Here is a 13,224-nt window from a genome sequence, read left to right on the forward strand (position 1 = left end):
CGACATCGCAACCCTGTAAATAAAGTTCATTCAATCTTATGGCTTAATGTAGGCTATTTATTATTAATTCTGTTAGATTTAGTAGTTGTTCGATTTGGCATAACAGCAAAAGTATAAGGTCTTGTAATGAGGTCTCGTATTCGAACCGAAACGTAAAAAAAGTATAAATAGTTAATTTATTTCTATTGCTAATATTTCTAGAGTAGTTTTAGGATTGATCACAGTTAGCTTATTAACGTTATATTATTATATTGTAAGTGTCGTTGCAACGGGTAAATTTATACAAATTTTTTGTTACTTACTGGTATCGTAATGCCTAATTAACAATAAAAGGGAAGACATTCTCGGCAAATCGGTATATCGGTATTCTAATCCCAATTTATAACCAGAGTTTTCTAATTCACAGAGTTTATTTAGAAAAAATAATCTCCTTGACACCCTATTTCGACCCTATTAATTTTTTGGTGTTATTTTGACATACTTTGTTCAGTAAAGCTGCTACATGTCTAAGTGCCTTCTTAAGTGAAATTAACATTGTTAATTTACTTTTCTATAATAACTATTAATTAAAAATATAGTTACTAACAAATTTCATAATTAGTATGTATGAGAAGAACAAAGTATTGTACAAAATGAACACTTGTTTATGATATCACGTCAGGTGCTTCAACAATGAAAAACCTATTATTACTAAAATATATTAATTAAATTAAAATTATAAACTGTTAGATGTATGATACAGTCAGAAATATCAAAGAACGAGAAATTCAACATTTTTTAGCTAGCTACACCAGCGTCACCTGTGTTACCGTGTTATTAGGACCCGCACTTTTATGGCGTTTTATAACAATTTGTTTCCCATCGTTCCTGGGGATTTTCCAATTTTTGCAAAGCAGTTCGTTGAATGTTTTTCTGAACTGTCTACTCATTGTGCAATAAAGGATGAAATTTATAGCAGAATTTACAAGGGCCAACGTATCCATGAGGTCATCTGTAAGTTAATAAATCTTTAAGTATTGCTCAGATTATTGGCTGAAAAAAAAAAGATTTTTGATAGTTTTTTCATACTGACCTAACATCATGTAACAAGTTTGAAAGAAAGTTCTTCCTAACAACACACTTAAAAGTCCCAGAATTCCCTGAGGAAATTCTGTCAATAGAAAAAGGAGCAAAACAACAAGTAACATCATGGTAGTTCTATCGGTTTGTCTTTCCTTCTTCATTCGTCTAATACACTTCATTCCATCCAGATTTTTCATGTGAATGTTCTTACAATTAGTTAGTGTTCGTCTTCTTCGTTTCACTTGCAGTAGAACTTGAACGAGTTTCAAAATGACAATCGTTAACACGAAGCAGGGGAAAAGTTTGATAACGATACTATAGATCCAAAAATTCAATTCTTCCAGTATGTTGTGATTTTGTGCAGTATCTGTTAATTTAACAAAGTAGAGAGTCGTGTTTGTTCCGTTTACTAACGATGAATCTAGAAACAGAAAATGTTGTAATACTTGAACTTTCGCTGTAAAATTGAAATTTTATTTACTTTTAAAAGTATTCCTACATTTGAACATTGTAAATTTTGTAGAGTGTAAACGGTTTATAATTGTAATATAATACAAATTATTCTATCGTATTATCGATTTAGTCTCTGTTATTTCAAAAAGTGTTCTCATGTTCTCATGAAAAGCCTTTTCTCAGTGTAGTATGATATAAAAAGGGTGTTGGGAAGCGCAGTTATAAATCATTAAAGAAGAATTTTTTATATAAAAGAAGACATTTTTCTGATGCAACAGCAGTTATAATTATAATTAAAAAATGTTAAAAGTAATTTAATACTTGAAAGAAACGTTGCAGTCAAAAACCTTTCGAGTAATAATTTCAATGTGAATTGTGTCATGTGTTATATATGAAATCAAATGTCTTCTTTATATGAAACTCTCATCCATAATTTAGAATATACATAGTTTACGTTTACGAAGAATATTGTTTTTATTATATTCAAAGAAATAACAATTTCTGTTCGGAGGGATAAGTGTTCTCTTACGAAAACATTAAAAAATACTGATAAATGCACGTTTTTTTCACAAATCGTAAAACCATGAAAAGTATGTGTTTAAGTAGAGTAGTGCTCACCGGTCAGATTTGTATTTTGAATACTCATTCCGTCGGAATCTAGAATCTCCACTTGCTCTCTTACTTTCGTCGTAATATACAATGGCACGCAAAGCACAGGGCAGAAAACGTACGCCGTCAGAATCGCGAAAGTAGTTCTTTTGTAACTGCACCACTCTGTGGTTTTCTGTGGTCTTGCTACTGCCACGTATCTCCATACGCCCAATATTAAAGTTAAACAAATCGCGATTGTGTGACACACCTGCGAAAATTAAGCCTTATGAATTTATTTCTAATACTTTTATCATTTGAAAGGTTTGATCAAAGTTTGAATATTCATTTCTCTGCTTTTCTTTCAACAATTTCTGTCTGGAATATCAAAATCACTGTATATACCGTTTTTCTTTTTGACTTTATTTAAGTTTACATAATTTTGACCCCTATCATTGATACATATTAAAAACGGATACTTTTATAGAAAATAGAATCCCAAATAACTTGAAAAGATGCTGAATCCACTTTGAAGGCGCGGTAGATATGTTCAGATAAAAGAATTTTTACAGAATATAAGTGATCGACATTCAATGTTACTTAATACTTGAGACCTTTTTTATATTAAAAAAAAAAAAAAAATTAAAGAAGTGAATATTACAGTTTCCAAATTTTCGAGCTGTTTCAAAAATTGCCCCATTTACGGTTATTTTTTCACTACTACATTGAACGAATCATTGAAATACAATTGTAGAAATACTTTTTAATAGTTACTGTCCGTTTCTTTTTCTTTTGGTAGACGTTGCACCACCACAATTTTCTTGCATTTTCCCAAGGTTCAAGTTTTTTAATTATATGTGTCTTTATTTGTCCGGTACACTCACTATGTCGATGTAGTACTGCATTATTGTAAATAGATTTTATCTTGCAGAAGAAAATATGTAAATACTTGCATGATTATATATTTGCAGTGTTGTGATAGGAAATATACGGTTTTACTACATTTGATTAGATTAGAAAAATATTTCATTCGTTTCTACTTTTGAACTCTTATCGTTAACAAAATCATCAAGTGAAGGCAACGTCTGTAATTCTACTTGCGAGATAAGTAAATCGGTTGTTACCTGTGAGAAGAGCGAATGAAATAACACAAAAGATGCCCATCCGTAGGTAAAGGTGTCTCTTCTTGATCGACGGTATAGGTAGATATGAATGGAAAAAGGAATGTAATCGATCATTACAAATAAATCGGCCACGGCCAATCCCGTTAAAATTAAATTCGTTGGTGATCGCATTTCCCGTCGCGTTAGAACGAGAATGTTCAAAATGTTTGCAATCGAACCAAAAATACAAACGAGAAGGGAAATCCATCCATGCGCATGAGAATAATGCGAATGAAAGGACGATAAATTGCAAACGTAATCGGTCGATGAATCGTTAAAAGTCATGTCTCTTGGAAATGGACTACTTCCGTTTTGATTTTATTAACGTATTTCACCGGTGTCTATCGGTGAAACAATTTCCCTAAACGTAATTATTCGAATGCGGGATTCAATAATTTTCCACAACATTCGAATATCTTCTACGGAACGACAATTGTTAATTATATTATCTTGGTCCTCCAAGACAAATGTCGTGAACGAAGATTCTTTAAATAGTTCGGTAGTAATTCATGGTTTCGTCGTAATTACTTTCCCCACTCAATTGGAAAAACTTCTAAAGTGCGTCTGTAAAATCCTTGTTTGAATAGTCGTTCCAATTTCTTCGAGGAAAGTGTATCTTAAATCAAATTCCTTGTATCTTCGTTTTGTAGAATATATTTAGCATTGTTTGTTATTCTTGTCTCCCTCGATCTTTAGAGTCGTCTTATGTGTTTTGACGCAATTTCGCATGTTACAGTTAGACAATCCATTGGTCGTTCGCGAACATTTGTTTTCGATTACTTTTTCTTCTCAAAAAATTGTTCGTATACTCGTTCTCTATCTTCGTGAATTAAATTCTTCAGACCTCGTCTATGACATTGAAAAAGTGTTTTTTTATACAGCATTTTTTTATTTTCTGGAACTTCAAAGAAGACAGTCCTCTAAATTCAATACACTTTTACATCGGGACAAAGTACAATTTCGAAAAGTTTGTTGATTTCATCGGGACCCTCCAATTTTCACTCAATGATCGAAGAACATCCACTTCCTGTACTTTCAATGTAACTAACAAGGAATCTCTTGACATTTCGCGTAGTATTTATTTTTGTTTCAAGAATACTTTCATTACAAATTGTTATACCGAGTGTAACGTTTAGTGTATCGTTGATAAAAACTTTAGAAGTTTGATTCGTCTGTTTTTAAAATCAAAACAGAGATAAAAGATGCTGTGGCGACGTGGTAAACACTCAAATAAATTTGGTATTGTTTATCGTATACATTTTTTGTATTTATTATTATATCGATAATTAGAAATGTTTGAATTCGTTAAAAGTTACACTGCTTTCCCACGACAATGTCCGAACGTCGCGATGTCGATCGAGCTAATGCCGCGCAACCAGTGCGAACGGTACGGTTAAATCGGGCATTTTCAAAATTCAAAAATTCGACGAATATACCGTACCACCGACGTGCCACCTAACGGAATGATGGTGCAGCAGGCACATACTGACGTACGAATCGGGTTCACGCGAGCCTCGGTATTTCAGACAGTTTCAGAGAGTCGAGGAAGAAAGAAAACACGATTCTTAAATATCAGGCAAACTGTCCGTAAACATCGTAAAATATGATTTCGATTGCTTCCAGCAGCAGCGTTTAGTTTATCTTAGCAATTGCGAGTCTCTCCTTCTCCTTTTGCCCATGATTCATCGTTTTACGACCCGTGTCAGTATTATAGTAAATCAAGTATTTTTCATTTATACCTTCCGACCTATAAAGAAGGATGGTGTAATCAAACATCCAACAATTGCGAAACTATTGTCAAAATTTATTTCTACTTAAAGCTATTCATTGTTTCACCGATTACTTTATTACTAAGAAATCCACAGTGGGGTTTTAAAGAGCAATGTTTTTGTTTGTCCGCTTCTCTCAGTATAATACAAAGAGGATGTTCAGCCCCATCGTAGCTAACCAGAAGATTGTAGTTGTTTCGATAGACAACGAATTTCCTCGTGAGAATGAAAATGTTGAAAATAGTCTGGGATAATAGTCTAGATAGCCTTCGTGTTATTTACAGTGGCGGCCATCTACTTACGTACACTTTATATTTTAACTTTAAAACCTGAGTTATTTCTACAGAGCTCAGATAGTCGTATCAACAATTTATTTCTATGAGTGTTAAACCTTGATGTACATATCTGCAGTAGAAATTTTACTTATTTCGAGAAAATAAGTACTTTGTAAATGTCTGGTTGTTCTGGTCTGTCGGTTTTGTATCGGACAACTACTTACGTGCGCTTTTGTTTCTCACAACTAAGCAAAATTTAAACAATATACAACATATTAAGCATCATGGAACACCAGACAATGTTCCTCGTAAAGCAAGACCACGAAAAACTGATCAAAGAACTGATCGCAAGATTCACCGATTATCTGAAGCGGACAGATTCAAAACTGCAGTTTCCATCCACGATGAAATATCAACAGATCTTTATGAAGAAATAAGTATTAAAACTGTCCAGCGAAGACTTAATGAGGTTCGATTATACGGACGCGTTGCTAGAAAGAAACCGTTCGTTTCAGAAAAATATCGTCGGGCTAGGATCGCTTTCGCGAAAGAACATTTAGACTGGATGCCCCGGCAATGGTCCAGAGTAATCTTTACAGATGAATCAAAATTTAATGGATTTGGATCTGATGGCAAAGTGTACGTGAGACATCGCAAAGGAGAAGAATTTAATAACAATTGCATTAAACCGATTGTAAAAGGTGGTGGTGGGTCGGTACTCGTTTGGGGGGCTATGATAGTAAAAGGTACACGTCCTATTCATCGGATAACTGGAATCATGGACCGATACGTGTATTTGGATATTGTAAAAAATGTATCGCTTCCATTCGCCGAAGAATACATGCCAAAGGAATGGATCTATCCAGTTATTTTAACATCTTATTGCGTATATTGTAAACTTATAAAAAATGTAACTGATTTTCTTATACTTGTTTAATGTATAAGTGTACAGGAAATAATATTTAATTTTATTAACTGTACGTAAGTATATGGCCGCCACTGTATACACGACCTAGTAGCGAGAGGTATAAAATAATATAATACACAGAAAAGGAGTCTTGTATGGTGTAAACAACGTGTATGCATTTTATTTCAACATTGAACATTCACTAATGTGTATACAATATTAAATATATCTATATATACAAATATATATGTACATATATATTTGCGTATATGATATACATATGTTGATAATAATAGTATTATCGTTTATGTATACAAGAACATCATTTACTTTGCTGCTGTTAATGTATACACGTACAATGTATGCATTTAATTAGTCAATATGATAATTATTCTAATGTATAATTAATTATACATATTGTATACCACTCTATCACCCTCTAATTGTGTCGATAAATACAATTTTTAATAAATTACCTTAATCATTTATCGGTTTCGTGGATAAAATTTTGCCTCGATTAATTGTATACACACACACGCGCGTACAACTAATAATTTTTGTCTGCATGCACGCGCATGTATAATATATTCCCTGTATCTTACTCTCGTAATCATCTAAGAAATTACCTACTTCTATGTATTTGTTAACTAACTAATTAATTGGTAATTTTTCGTTTTCTCTCCCGTCCGCGTCGTCTACAGTTGTTTTTTCTTGTATCACAATTACCGTGTATCATCGCGTCGAACGATATTATTCGAAATTCGCAAATGGTTGTTCTTCTTTGTTTTCAAGGTCGTCTAGGACCCTTTGATAGACGCAAGAACGCAACAACAATTAAACTTAGAACAAAGGTTATGACCTCAAAAACTTGTGGGCGTTGTAGGCGTGATTGTATCGTTTACGAACATAGTAAACGTTGACGATACTTTCTCGTCGTAAAAATAGCAGAAGAACTACAATTTTGCAAAAACGAATACAAAAAACGAAATTTACGAAGCAATCGAAGTGTTTCATTTGCCATATGTACACGAGCTATAAATATCGTACCAGAAATTAAATTCGATTTGTTTTTCAAAATGAATTTAACGCGTTCAAAAGCAAAATAATATTTCTCCTTCGTTTCGGTGATGCAGCACTAATTTTTAATCATACCTTAAGTTAGTCAATTTCTCGAAATCGAAATTAGTTAAAATTAATTTAACAGTTATTGGCTTCGTTAATTTCAACTCTTAAGTTTCACAGCTCGATTACCTAACTATAATTAATTATCATTATCAATACTGGATAATGATCGCTTATGAATCGTATTTATTGCTGTTGTTTCGTGCATTAACGTACATTGATATCGTGAGAAATAGCGCTGAGTAACATAATTATATGAAAGGGTTACAATTGATAACAAAAACATCGTGTAACAAGAACGACAGAAATATCATTAACGAACTGATGGACTTCGGAGTTAAAAGTAGACTTTCAGAATTAAGTAATACATTTCGGATCGGTAATGACTTCAACAAACTCTGAAAAGGTTTTGCCAACCAGTTTTTTTCAAGTAAACCAAAAGTTTTCACAAATTATTTGGAAACTCAAAACAGAAAGTGTTAATATTTATAATACCATAGAAAAGAAAATAACGACAACGTATAAATTGTATTTTATACATTGGACGACAAAGTAATTCTTTTAACTTTTTCGCTATACAGAGTGACTCTTACACGTCATACTTTTGATGCTCTGGCGTAGTTAGAAATTGTTTAAGTAGAAGAGGATCGAGTGATTATAAGGAAGAAACAGTTAAAACCTCAACTGTTTGTTACATATTTTAAAACACAAGATCAAAATCAAAAGATATACAGACATGGAAAACGTTAGTGGAATGTTCTTAAATCGGCACCACTCTTTCGTTAAAGACGTGTGAAATTATTCTATAGTGATTAGGCAATCAAGATCGCAGATGGAAAACAAACAAAAGTACTAAAATACGCTAAGTACAACGGGAGAAAAGTGAGTTTAAACTGACTTTCTCATTTCGTTTGTCGTTGTTGCAGAAAGTAACATTTAATAAAGTTATTTAAAGAACATAATATTAATAAGTGTAACATTGAAAAACTCGTCAAAAAAATGTTACAAAAGTTAAAAAAACGAGTTGGGAAATTTTAATTATTAAACCAATTTTAATAGCTGACTTTGTTGGTCTATGCTAATGATAATTCAGCTGAAAAATAAAAGCATGTAATTAAAGTTTAGACTTTTGTACATTAAGAATCATGAACAACTTAGGGATTATGTATAGGAGTACTTAGAATTAGTATAGGACCGTGAAATCGCCGTTAAATCAATATTTTACTCTACTTACTGTGACGTGAACATTGTTGAAGTCGTAAAAAATACCCGGCTATGAATACCTAAGTGTTAGATTGTGAATAATTCAATAAACTTGTTTTTACTAATACAGTAGAGTATAAATAAAATAGAGGTTCGATAAAAAAAAGTGTGCCCTTTAGATATTAGAATGTTAATATACCTTCTTTTAAATGTGCACACCTGAATATTGAAAAAATTAAATAAAAAGGGAAATAGTTAATGTCAATTTATACTCGCGACGCTTCGCCTTTAAAATCATAGATTGTACACTTCGGAACGCGAGTAAGTTGATTGCCAAAAAATCTAATAAATGTAATAAAAATTATTACTCTATTCTTTGACTCTTTATCTATGAAATGTATTTTAAAAAGATGTGGTGCCTTTGAAAACATCTGAAAAAAAAAAACAAATTGCGTTCTACGAAGTGCCGTCTAAACGTTACAAATCCTCAGTTTAAAATTGATCTTTCATCATGAGCATCGTAATTTTTCATTCAAAAACATGCGAATGCTTCGAGAGAAAAGTTCAAATTACGAAGTGCTGTATCGCTGTAATTTTTCGCGAATCAACGATGCTTATTAATTTCGTTTCATCAGTTTCAATGGAGATATCGAATGTCGCATTTACACATTTGCCAATAAATTACACGAGAACAAATAACCTCAACGCTTATTAGTAACACAATGGGATATTTAATAAAGGAAAAATTCTTAGCAATTAATCCGTACAGGATGCTCGAAATTAATGCTCACACAATTCTCATGTACGAATCTACACATCGCGGTCGGTCGATATTTGTTAAAAAGAAACCTTTCGCTGAATGTATTTCAATAAATTGAATTTTTGAACAAATTAAAAAAATGAATTTTCCGACAAACGTCCACCGATCCAAATGTGTAAATTCATACCTAGGAATCGCGACCGTTAATCTTTTTATATCCTGTACGTCGTGGAGTATGGAAACAGATTGATAAACAGGGCTAAATAAATAAACAGTGAGACATTTAAACAAAATAATCCGTGAATTTATTAGAAATAACACAGGAAAGAATAAAAGAAATGACAAACAACAAATCAAAGACAATGAGGCTGCACTAACCGGTTAGGACGATCGTCTAATTAATTAACTAGTGAAGCAACTAATTGTAACTTAATTCTAATAGCATATCACAACCGCGAGTTCCTCTTTCGATGTATTGATATTTTCAGTTTTCGAAAGAAGACCATCGGTATCGCCATCACTTCACGTTAATCTGTTTTTTCGCACGCGGGCCAATTATACTAGCGATATTTCCATTCGCAATACTTGCCATCTTATCCGAAGAAGTTCAACTCAAGTTAAACAAATCCGCACCTTTCGATCTATATACCAGCAATTCAATGGTAGAAATGCGAAACAATTGGTTAATTGATAATAAATTGTTCGATAATCCAATAGTAGAAATGCGAAACAATCGATTATTTGACAATAAATTGTTTCGTCGTCAGGTTTTGCAAAATATTTCCCACCAGTAATTGCAATATCCTCCTAAAAACTTTCATTCGCTTCGATGCCAAAGATATCTACTATAATTGCGACCTGGAAATGTTTTACAATAATAGAGATTTTCTCGTAGTAATTCCGTAACGATGACATATCTATAGAGGCCTTCGTTTAAACGATTTCAATCGCTGACGATTCGCCGCAAGATTCTTCGAAAATTGCTTACACGTTCCGTAACGATATTTCGGTTTACCGAAACAAAGCTGACACCAAAGGATAATCTATTACGAAAAAGTGAAACTTCCAAATAACACAATTTATTTCAATTCTCTCGCGTGGTACTATTGTTATGGACTTAAAGGACGGTGCTCGGCTGATGGCGGTTGACTTGGAAGAAAAATGAAAAATTATTAGCTATCTTGGTAAGCACATATTACACACACAACTTTAATATAACTTTTAACGTGTTATAAGTTGTATTAAATAAAGGAATAAATTGTAGATACTTTAACGTTACTTTTTTTAATGTAACAAAATGAAAGACTGACAATACGTTATACACATTAATCGAGGATTAAAATTGTAAATATTTAGTTTACCGATCGGACAATTTATCTAATAATTTATTAGTATTTATGGTCACGGTGTAAATGATATGCAAAAACATTTGTATATTTAAAACTGGAAGATACGCAACATCAGTCCATAATTCAAAAATTACCATCGAATACATCAAACTCAATAGTACACTTTAAAAATCTGCTCTGGCGTAACGTAGATAATAGCACTAGTTACCAATTAACTTTTACAAGAGTAGATTTACATTTCTTCTGCTATTATCTCAATGCCGTACACCTCGCGCCTATTATTGCACCGCTCTTTAAATCCAGAAATTGAAAGAAATTTTCGAACGTTCTCCTGGGAATCCACGTTCCGTAGAATTTATTTCAAAGTAACAACAAAATTCGTAAGAGATAAATCAGTGTTTCTCAACCCACAAAAGTGTTAGAAAAGTGTTAGGAGATTTGGATCGCAATTCATCGAACATAGTAAGCAGAAATAAATGTAACTGTCGTAGCAATCACAAAAAGGAATCTTGTAAAGTTGAGAAGCACCGTTTGGTGTGCAGCCGATTTAGTGGATTTCTGCCGTTGAAAAAGGGAATCCCCTTTACCTTTCTCGTTCTCGCGCAACTAACAGCTCTTGATCGGCATAGTACGCATTCGCGCACGCCATAAAACGCATCGGTTACGAGAAGCAATGTCAATAGGGGAAGCCCCGCGAACTAAACGGCACAGAAAGAATCCGTATCACCCGTTATATGTATACGTACATACTTAATATACATGGTCCTACATGCGAATGAACACCCATCTCCAGAATGTTTACATATTGTTTACTTAATTTTACTATTTTATTTATATAATCGAACAAAGTAGTTTCTCAATTTATTTCATATGCACCTATTCAATTGAGTTTAGTATTTAAGGGAAAAAAGAAACGGTTAAAAAGATTTATGATAAGCAACTATTCCTGCTTATTCGCTAATACAAGTTAATCGACGATGTTACTCTTTTTTTTAAGTGAACCTTTTTGAATTTTCAAATGAATAACATTTACTAGAAATTTTGTTGAACCAGTAACGATACGATCCGCCAATTATCTTATCGGAATATATTATTACTTTTATTGGTTACTTATTTATTGAAATAAATTTGAAATTTGTTTTCCTTTCAAATTATCTTTGCGCTAGTGACTTATTTTAATCACCTATTTAGACTATCACAATTAAGAGTTTACCGGGAAACTACTATATTATTAATAAAGAAATAAATTAATGAATGAAGAATAATCTTTTTTTTTTTTAATATTTTCTTTGTATAAATAAACGATATTACGGTAAATAAATATTTGCATTTGTCTTATCACACGGTAACTATACAAAAGTTTTTCTTTGGGGAAATAAATCATCGTTAAAGAATAAAATTATTAACATGTTATTTAGATAATATTTTAACGTTGCCTGTAGAATTATTGTTTAAAAATGTTTAAGTTATTACGTTTAAGATTCTTTCGAAATAAAGATTTCAATTGTTTAATGTCCCGAATGTCTCGGACAATTTATTTAACAAATTTATAAGTTTTTATTGCCATGGAATTTAAAAAAATCGTCAATTTAAGGAAACGAGAAACGATTCCTAATTAGTGAGAAGTTGAACGATATAAAAGAAATTAACGTAATTTTTATTAAACGCTTTATAGAAATTATGTTTTTTTTTTTTTGCGTACGCGTAAAAGTCACGATGTTATTCGTAAGCTCTGTTCACTGTTTGAACAAATTTAAATTTACCAACTACCGTAGTGAGATTTTTGTTAATCAGCGCCACTTTCCACTTTAATTAGAAGTACAAGTTGATTGAGAAAATAGCTCGATCAACGACGAATGGCCTGCGTTCATGTTCGTTTCTTGAATTTTCCATCCACAATATTCGTTAATAATAACAACTGCAATCTAAAGGCATACCTACTAATATTTGTAACTAACGTACATTTGTTCATAACAAAATCCTGGATGGAAATACTTTCTTAATCAACGGCACGGTTTTGAAATCATAACCTTTAACAATCCTCTTCCCGTTTAACATTAAAAGGAAATGTGTCTTTCTACATCGAATATACTCGAAGAATTCAATTTAAACTGTTTCGACTGTAACATTGCATCGCGCCATAATTGCTTTATATTAATTTCATAGTGAAAAGTCCAAACAAAAATTGCAACATCGAGCCAGAGTTGTAAAATTTCGAAACACTTCGAGGACACAGTTTAATAAGTTTAGAAAAATTGTCGACCGATTCCATGAAACTACGCGGATAATAATTCGGTGTTGGTTTATAAGTTGTTCGTAGTTTCATTGTTCATTGAATTCTTTAATTTCATCATTCGTCATTGACTATTGAATTTTCCTAATTGATTTCGATTAATACGTCTACTTAGATACATCTACTTACGCTTAGATAATTCTATGTAAGGCATGGAGTATGTTATCTCGTTATCAGGTATATAGATTATTCGTATATCTTGATCTCAAAATGTTCGTTTCCTTTTCTCTCTTTCTCTCTCTCTCTCTCTCTCTCTCTCTCTCTCTCTCTCTCTCTCTCT

General features: G+C 32.3%; 1 protein-coding gene across 1 annotated transcript; it reads right to left on the reverse strand.

The window, feature by feature from the left end:
• Positions 1 to 765: 765 nt before the first annotated feature.
• LOC128877880 (G-protein coupled receptor dmsr-1-like) lies at positions 766 to 4,607 on the reverse strand. Its single transcript, XM_054125505.1, has 4 exons — positions 3,228 to 4,607; positions 2,134 to 2,374; positions 1,073 to 1,483; positions 766 to 991 (listed from the first exon to the last, which is right to left on the reverse strand). Exons 1-4 carry the CDS (start codon positions 3,549 to 3,551, stop codon positions 786 to 788), a joined length of 1,182 nt encoding a protein of 393 aa, XP_053981480.1. The 5' UTR covers positions 3,552 to 4,607; the 3' UTR covers positions 766 to 785.
• Positions 4,608 to 13,224: the final 8,617 nt, after the last annotated feature.

This window comes from Hylaeus volcanicus, chromosome 6, assembly GCF_026283585.1.
Source record: "Hylaeus volcanicus isolate JK05 chromosome 6, UHH_iyHylVolc1.0_haploid, whole genome shotgun sequence".
Lineage (NCBI taxonomy): Eukaryota > Metazoa > Arthropoda > Insecta > Hymenoptera > Colletidae > Hylaeus > Hylaeus volcanicus.

Excerpts from the sequence above, each read along its gene's own strand:
- LOC128877880 (XM_054125505.1), bottom strand. The coding sequence starts at position 3,551 with ATGACTTTTAACGATTCATCGACCGATTACGTTTGCAATTTATCGTCC. Across the intron at positions 1,484-2,133 it reads TCAAAATACAAATCTGACCG|ATTCATCGTTAGTAAACGGA; the intron begins GTGAGCACTACT and ends TTCTGTTTCTAG. Across the intron at positions 992-1,072 it reads AACTTGTTACATGATGTTAG|ATGACCTCATGGATACGTTG; the intron begins GTCAGTATGAAA and ends ATTAACTTACAG.